Source organism: Falco biarmicus, chromosome 16, assembly GCF_023638135.1.
Source record: "Falco biarmicus isolate bFalBia1 chromosome 16, bFalBia1.pri, whole genome shotgun sequence".
NCBI classification, from domain to species: Eukaryota; Metazoa; Chordata; class Aves; order Falconiformes; family Falconidae; genus Falco; species Falco biarmicus.
In genome coordinates, this window is record NC_079303.1 from 7462343 (window position 1) to 7471022 (window position 8680).

Sequence of the window (8680 nt, forward strand, 5' to 3'; positions counted from 1 at the left end):
TAAGGACTTACAGTTTCTGCTGCATAAGCATAAGAATAGTTTAGAATAACATATATTTCTGCATTAATTCTTGATTATTCTTAATTTCACAACAAGAACAACCTGCTTCAGAGCCTAGTGATAACAAGAAAACTACAGGTACATCTTAAAATATGAAAAATCAAAATCCTGGATTCATCTGAAGTGGGTGGCAAAACATATGTATTTCATTCTTTTTGTGTATCAATTTTAGGTATAGGCTAGTCGTGTAGGTTCCTTATGCCTGATCTGTTGAGCAGTGATATTAATAAAGATTTTTTATTGCAGGTAACTGACAAATAATATTCTCCAAAGATATGAAAGGATATACTAGGTTTTTTTCACCATATTTGGAAGTGGAATCTGTTACACCAGCAAATTTTCTGAAAAGTTAGAATCATTTTTCTTGCTGGAAAGATATTTCATGTTTGCAGAATACTGAATTCAGGTAGCCACTGCCTGAATTTAAACTACAGTGCAGGCTGGGCATATGCAGGCACTTACAGGTGCACTGTAACTGTCACTCGACAGTGCTGACAGTTATTTCCAAATGGTACTTAAAAATTTATTTTGTGTAAAAGCTGCAAGAGCAGAGAGAGCAAAACAGAATGCAGGAACCAAGAACAAATCTTAAGAAAATCACACTTTTAGGACTCACCCAAGCTAACAAATGCAGGAGTATATGGACTTGCAGGTTATACCGAGTAAGTGATCTGGTGTCTCAGCATGTGCCGGTTGGTTGGGACGCCAGTGCCCTCCCTGAGGGGCTGGGTGGAACATCTCTCTGGAAACCAGGGAAACTGCGCTGGGGTTAGGGATTAGCCAATGCTGACATCACCTCATCCAAACTGACTGGGTAATGTGAGAGGAAGGGGAATGCTATGTGTTGGCAGTTGCTGATCTTACTTCACAGTGTCTTTCAAAAGTGGCTTTTTCCATACTGGAAGAATTGCTTTAAACAGTTTTCCCCAAGCATGTGTAAGGAAGATACTAAAATTGCAATTAAAAAGATACATTAAAAAAATCCTCAAGTATTCCTGATAGTTATTATGAAGGACAAGTATTTCTGAACCAGTAAAAATAATATTCCTTTAAATTTCTACACTAAAAGGATTCTTTAAAAAATTGCCACAGGAGTTAGATGTCTCTAAAAAGAAAAGAAAAACAAAGAAGCAAACACAAAACCCACCACCCCAAACAGTACAAGTAACAGTGTTATTGGTACAACCTGTTCTGCCCCGAGATACCCATGTATTTAATTCAGTTTCCCTTGCTTCTACCAGAAGTATCTTGGTGGGGAGGCTTCATGAGGAAGAGCAGTCTTCCCTTTTCCTTCCATACAGCCATTTTGCTTTTTGCTTGGAATCTGAGAATGGCTTCCTCACTGCGAGGCATTTGCTTTGGCAGGCTTCGCAGCTGCCATGGCTCTGGTGGCCGCTTCTTTTTCAGGTGGGGATGTGAGATTGCCTGAGAGAGGCAGGCATGCTGGGCGAGAGAAACGTACCCCCGAGTATGTACTGAGCATATATAATTAGTTTAAAATCTGATCTAAAAAAGTCAATTGTACATGCATAGTGTCGAGTCTCCGTACCAGATCTTCATCAGTCAAGGTCTTGTCTGATTGCTTCTGACTGCCTATCAGACTGCCAGCCAGATCAAAACACTACAACCCTCCGAAACTGGGGAGTGCCTGTGACTTTACCCCTTAGCACTGCTGTGATACTGGGTCGGTGTAGTCAGTGATTCACCCTCAGGAGTATTGCAGGAGGCTTCTGCCTTGTCTTTGTTTTTATTGTTTCAGTTTCATCCTCAATGTAGTGATTGTGTGTCTCAGAATAACAGAAATATCTAGCACAAAGTGGTCTATCATATGAGCCAAACAGCAAACAGATTATGAAGTATTTTCAGATCATAAATGGAGATCGTTGGCATATGATACGCAGCAAAGAGAATTGCTGCTTTCATCGATGGTTGATAGGAAATGCTGCAGCTAATCCTAGGAAAGGAGAACAGCGGTCATCTGTGAATCTATAAATTTTAAGAGATAAGAGCAATGTTTCAGGCTGTTACAGAGGCTTGCAGTATACACATTAGCCTTGAAAATTCAGCAGCCACTGTGTGTTTAAATGCAAAACCTGGCAAAAACACTTGTTTCTATGGCAGCATATTAGGATTTTATTTCCTTTTATCAGTGGAGGTCTGCAACAGGATAGGGTTGGAAATAATTCCTCTGCCAGAATACTAATCTTTCAGAAACCTGATTGGCTTTGTCTGTTTTTCATCAGCATAGCTGCTAATTCTCTGTTGCTTGCAAGCAGGGACATGTTTTTATTTTAACATTCACAGTACTATATGCAGTGGAAACAAGAGTTACTCTGCTCTATAATTTAACCTGCTTGTAAGATCACGAAGTTTTCATTGTGTTGTACTACTAATAGGGGAAGAGTAGGAACAATGTGTGCTAACTTCTCCTCGTTGTTACTACTTTTACCTTAGGTGCTGGTCAGTGACAATCCTATTAAATTACTTTTACATATAAAGGGCTGGTATGCACTAAGTTTCTCTAGCTCATTACAGAGATTCCTGGGTCATGAACCCAAGAATTTTATGTTTACTAAATTCCGTTTACAGACATCACTTAAAACACTTCTTGTAGAACATGAGCATACTGCCTTTCACTTAATGAAAGTGTAAAATAACTGATGTCAGGCAATGGATTGATTTAGTTATCAGAAAGGTTAAAGATAAATAATTAACAGTGTAACTGGCTGTTCCAGAACAGGGCTACAAAGTTAATGGCTATACCAGCACATTAAAAATTTCTATTGCTGAATATTCTGCAGGTCAGCAGGGGGGCAACCAAAGAAATGGATCGGTAAGCGTCAGACTTTTAACCATGGATTTTAGGAAACTCTATGAAAGAAGCCTTGGGTGCTCAGATTGCCACAACGGGCTTTATTGTCCTGCCACAACCTTTTGTCTTGCTGCTCCCAGTAGGTAGCGGGACCTCACTCCCATCAAGTGTCCAGAGAAGTCAGTAGTGAATGAACTCTGTGGTCATATCCAGAAGGACAATTGAAGGAAAAGTATTTCTACCAGCTTAAGAGTCTTAATAGTTTGTGTAAATTACAGAAGAGATGTGAATGGGTGTGTATCACTCTGGTGATGCTCAGTGCATCTCTGACAGATGGGCAGGCTAACGTGGTGCCAGCAAAGAGGAGGTAGTAGCCAAGAGGTTCTGTGTCTGTACCACTGTGGAGCTCACCTGACTATGAGGAGCAGGAGTCACATTGGCCTCAAGGTCCACTCAGACTAATTTATTGTGCTTCCAGATAAAAGAATTTTCATTATTAATACTTGGGCAAGTATTTCTGTAATGCACTGCAGTGCATTCAGAGACTGAGTAAAAAAGTTGCAGTGATTAAATGCACTGATGAAATTATACTACCTGCTCATGTGATTAATAATTCTGGACATTCAGTGTATACCAGACTGGATTCTACCTAATAGCTCTAAATCTTGGTGACAGTAGGGCTCTGGACAGATGGAACTAAGGACATTGCATCTGTCTAGTTGCCTTAACAACCAAATTGGTATTGCCTCAAAGAATGAAATCAGGTGGCATGACCTACTTTATGTAACACCATCTTGACAAGCATTAATTATGTTCTCATCCGTTAATTCTTTATTGCTCAAATCCTGTATCAACTTTCTGTTATTTTACCTGGCTTATCAGGGATAGATGTCAGGCTAGCTGGCTGAGAGTTAGCTGGCTCAACATTCTCTCTTTAAATGTTGGCATAATATTAGCACTTTTCTTAATGTTTTGAAAATTCATCAGTATTCCAAGACTGTTGAAATTAGCATTAGGTAGCTAATGATGTGATTTTAAAACATTTATTCCTTACACAATTTATTTAATAATTTTTGTTGCAAATGTGTATGTTGGTTGTTCAGCCACTGCATTTTCAAATGCGTGTGTACTTACTGAAGACTTTGCACTTAACTGCATCAACAGCTTGTCTTCATCTAGTAATGTCCCTTGACATTACTGTTGGCCTCTGTCCTGACAGAAGTTTATTTCCTAGTCTCCAGCTCCCCATGCAACTTTTCTACCTTTTCTCACTTCCAACAGTGATTGTTGTTTTCCTTTTTTCCGTTGCTATTGTTTTTATTGTTGCATTCTTTTTAATTTTTATTATGATAGCATTTCAAGCATTGTTATAATTTTTTTCTTCACAGTTGATGTTTGCAGACATTTCCCTAAATCTTGTTAAAGCAAATTCTTAAGCCTTTTTTATCCTAATCTGAATCCCCTCCCCTCTTTTTTTTTTCTTCTCAAATCAGTGAAATTAGCACTTTGAAGCAGCAGAGGATATATGCCTTCATACCCTGATCTGTCCTCTGCCTATATTCTTGTAGGATATGTTGAGGACACCTCAAACCTGGATGTGGGGGTCTTCCTGTCCAGACCAGTGTATACAAATATGGCTCCAATTGCCTACAGCTATGCTTTTAATTCACTATGAAATCTTTAGAGAAAAGAATCAGCTGTACATGCAAGGGTTGCATGTGATATTCTTGCTTTAGGAATGCTGTTTTTTACTTTTATTTTGGGCACTTTTGTCCTCTCCATGATTTGGTTTTATGAATTGCTTCCTTTTCCTTTCAGGATCAGTGTCTCCTTTAAAAAACTCCTAAGATTTTCCAAGAACAACATTATTTTCTGTGATTAAAGTTTTAAACAACCAAACACGTGTATATATCATGTGTGTGTATATATATATATATACACATTATCTACATATGGGTCTATGTATATGTATACTCTTATAGCCTGTGTGTTCAACTGCATTTAAAATACGTCAGAAAAAGAGTTAAATAATGTATTGCAGTAGTAGCAAAATAGCAGTGTTATACTTCTGTTGCTAAGTGTAGATGGACAGATGTTACTGAGAGTACAATTAATACTCTGCTCATGTTTGTAAGCCAGAAAGAGTTATATATAATTCCTGAGAAGTTATATGGTGGAAATTAACCCAGAATTAAAAGACTCCATGAAAACAGAAGGCATTTGGCTAGTCTTAACAGAACAAGAACTCTGTCATGATATCAAAAAAACCCCTTGGAGAATTAGTCCAGGACACAAAGCTGTGTGCAGCAGCTTGCCACCACAGGAAAAGAAGACAATATTATTCAGGAATTAGCTAAACATCAGTCTGGAATGACTGGAACACTCCTCCAACAGCACAAAGTGACCATGTTTACCAGCTCAAACTCAACTTTATCATATTTCTTATGGCTACTAAAACCAAGAATGTGGTTGACCTGCAAAAGACATAGATCAAAGTCCAAAAGGCAGTTCCGTGATTAAGCGAAAGGGTAGGTGTTAACAGAGCTTCAGTGAATCAGCATAGTGAGGATGCTGATGAAGCAGTGAAGGACAGCAGCTTTATTGACCCTTTCTTGCTTTTGCTCCTTGCAGGTGTTCCACAAAGCCTTAAATGTGAGTGGTTTTCCCTCATCTGTGGGCATCTGTTTCACTGGTGTTGGTGCAGTATTTTGCTTCTCATTGTGCTACAAGGAGTGGTTTCGTAAGTTTTTCAAGTTTTCCCCCTATCACAGTATTTCAGAGTGAATTTGCTTGTTACTTCAATATTTGCTGAGTAGGTTCAAGGCGAGATAATTTCTCCGTGTGTTTTGTTTGAGCAGGTAAGTCAGGCTGTACCTATCCACACTGCAGAGCAACTGCTTTGATCTGAGATCTCTCACTTCATGTGTGCAGCACTGCATCTCCTGGCTGTGCCTGCCTAGTAATGAGCAAATGGAGTGAACCAGAATTCATTAAACTTTCACAAAACATATGTGTAGAATTAGTCATATGTGATTTCTATGCTAGCCTTCCTGTCGTGATGTTGCTGTCCTATGTAACGATTAAATTAATCAATGATAACTTTTTTAAAGCTGTGGTTAGTTTAAAATCCTGAGGGGAGGATGACTGTTAAAATAATTAGATTTCCAGCTCCAGTTTCCAGTTTAGGATATTATGGACACGTTTGTTCCTATCACATTTGCTTTGTGGTTCAGTATGAATTTTCAATAGATGACTTTGTGATAAGAAAGCAGCAATTCAGATGCAATTATATAAACAGTAAGATCAGCCTGGAATTAGCCTGGAGAGTATAAAGCACACACAGAGCTTGTGCTGGGTCACTGCCTCTCCCAGCTCAAGGCAGAATCAGGTTCCTGTGATAGGGAAGAATTCAGCTGACAAGAGGTTGGTCTTTCCAGACTTGCATTGTTGCAGCTACAGGGTAAACCAGACTGTAATGAATGGCTTTTGCTGGGGGAAACTGGCAGCTGGAAGGAGAGTATAGGGTGATGTCCATGTGTTTGTAGACACTGTCATTTAAAGTTTGTACTTTAGAGGCTATAGAGTAGACCCTGGAATTGTCTTGGAGCTAATCAGAGCTTTGTTCTTGGGATCCCCCGGCAGGTCTGAGAAATGAGGTCAGCACAACAGGCAGCTAAAGTGGGGATTCATTTATTTGAACTCTTTGCTGATGTTCTTTATTGTAATTTGCTTGAATCTATTATTTAATTCTTGGCAGTGTTCCCATTTCATCATGCTTCTAAGCCAACTGCAAAGTAAAAAGTACAGTGGTATGCCTGATATGCATTCTTTTTCTCGAACGTTTTATAAGATGTTTTCTTGAGAAGATTATTTTTAAACCGGTGAGATTTTTCTTTTCCTCACCATCTCTGTTAATTCTGGAGCTCATGTTCCTTTACATATGTCACATTTTCAAGTCCTTTAGCTCCTGTTATTTTTCTGTGTCAGCATTTTATCACTCAGTAGTGAAAAGTTCCATGTAATATATTTTAGTGGGGAAAAAGTGAATTTGTAACATGTTGTTAATGGCCTGTTTACCCTTCTTTTCTGTTTAGTGGTTAGTATTATTTCAATTAAAGGTCTGAAATGGGAAAGAACTTGTCAGGCTGGAGCTGAAAAAGTTAAGATTACTTCTAGTCTGTGTCTATCATAACTGTTATTGTCAAATTCTGAGAAAAGGAGTGCAAGGTAAATCTAATTTTACTTAGGGTTTGCTTTATTTGTTTCCTCCCCCGCCCCCATCTAGCATGAGTCCCTTCTTTGTGATGTCTCTCCTCTTTGGCCTGACTGTCGGTCAAACAGCGTCACTCTGTGCTCCTTCTGAGTATATAATCCATGTGGAGAAAAGGGAATGTGCTTACTGCCTGGCCATCAACACCACCATCTGCGCTGGATTTTGCATGACTCGGGTACAAGGCATTACTCTGTTTTAGGCAGTTGTTTCTATAATGGACATCACTGCAAGTGCCTAATCTCACTGGAAAGTTGTTTGTGAATGATCCAGTTCTGACAGTGTTTGTCACAGACAGAAAAATCACACTATCATCATGTTTTCAAGTTAGCTTTTTGCAAAGGTATGGATGAGAAATGCCAAGCCTCTGGAACTGTGAAGTTTATAACGTCAGTGGCATAGCATAGGACCGACTGCTGCTGCCAGTGCAGGGCCTCTGTAGTCGGTTTGTGGGGTCTGGATGGAACAGGTGAGAAGCAGATTGTACTTAGCCACTCTTATTTAATGTAAATGACTTGGGTAACTTCTACTATTGTTATGGCAGCTATCTGTGAAGAATATCTCGCCAGTAGACACGCCAAACACTAGGCTTGAGCTTCACTGTTCAATGTAGCATTTTAAGTTCAACCTTGGTCAGCAGGTTGCCAATACAGGTTACAAAGCTCTGTTCGCACTCTGAGCCAAGCGGAGTAGTTAAAAACATATAAGCGAGGGGAACATATCCACAGGGGTAGAGTGCCCCAACCACATGCAAAATTACAGATCTGAAGAGAAGTACACTGAAAATATCAGAGCTAGTCTAAGCATAAAGAGGTTTGCTTTCCACGCGTATGAGAAAACATCAGAGGAAGTCTTCTGGCACTCAGGTATGCTTCAGTGAAACAATGCATTTCTGTTTTCTTTGTAGGACAGCAATGGCAAGAAGCTGCTACTCAAAAGTGCTCTGTCCCAGAACGTGTGCACATATAAAGAGATGCTGTATCAAACAGCACTGATTCCTGGCTGTCCTCATCACACCATCCCTTATTATTCCTACCCTGTGGCTGTGAGCTGCAAGTGTGGTAAATGTAACACTGATTATAGTGACTGTGTTCATGAGAAGGTTAGGACAAACTATTGCACTAAACCACAGAAGCTTCGTAACATGTAAGCTTCCAACAGAATGTGGTTGAAATGTACCTCTTTGCTCACAGCTGATCATAAATAAAAGTGTATTTCATAACAGGTTTGCAAACTGGTGTGCACAAAGTTTTTTTCTAAAGTTTTATCACTAGTTACTTCAATTAACTGGATGTTCTGTGACATGCACAAACACAGAATCACAGGACTGAAGGTTTGTGTTTAGAATTGACCTGTGATTTACTTTGGGGAAGAAGGAGAGATGACTATGTGTTTGTATAAGCCTTTGCTTGTAAATCCCAGGTGTTTTGTGAACAGATGCCGGGAGACAAAACATTTTGTATACTTCAGAGTTAAAATAAGGCAACGCATACTTCTAGTATTGAACATTTTAATTAGATTTCGATTTTGACATATGC

General features: G+C 39.3%; 1 protein-coding gene across 2 annotated transcripts; it reads left to right on the plus strand.

Annotated features, from left to right (window-relative positions):
- The first annotated feature begins 89 nt into the window (after positions 1 to 89).
- On the plus strand, positions 90 to 8376 carry TSHB (thyroid stimulating hormone subunit beta). 2 transcript variants are annotated; one of them, XM_056361630.1, is made up of 3 exons: positions 90 to 5612; positions 7158 to 7320; positions 8050 to 8376. In XM_056361630.1, the coding sequence occupies exons 2-3, from the start codon at positions 7159 to 7161 to the stop codon at positions 8290 to 8292; spliced, it is 405 nt and encodes a 134-aa protein (XP_056217605.1). In that variant the 5' UTR covers positions 90 to 5612; position 7158; the 3' UTR covers positions 8293 to 8376. The 2 variants fall into 2 exon arrangements, with proteins under 2 accessions (XP_056217605.1, XP_056217604.1); XM_056361629.1 differs by having other exon boundaries at positions 90 to 7320.
- The last annotated feature ends 304 nt before the right edge of the window (positions 8377 to 8680 follow it).

Excerpts from the sequence above, each read along its gene's own strand:
- TSHB (XM_056361629.1), top strand. The coding sequence starts at position 7,159 with ATGAGTCCCTTCTTTGTGATGTCTCTCCTCTTTGGCCTGACTGTCGGT. Across the intron at positions 7,321-8,049 it reads CTGGATTTTGCATGACTCGG|GACAGCAATGGCAAGAAGCT; the intron begins GTACAAGGCATT and ends TTTTCTTTGTAG.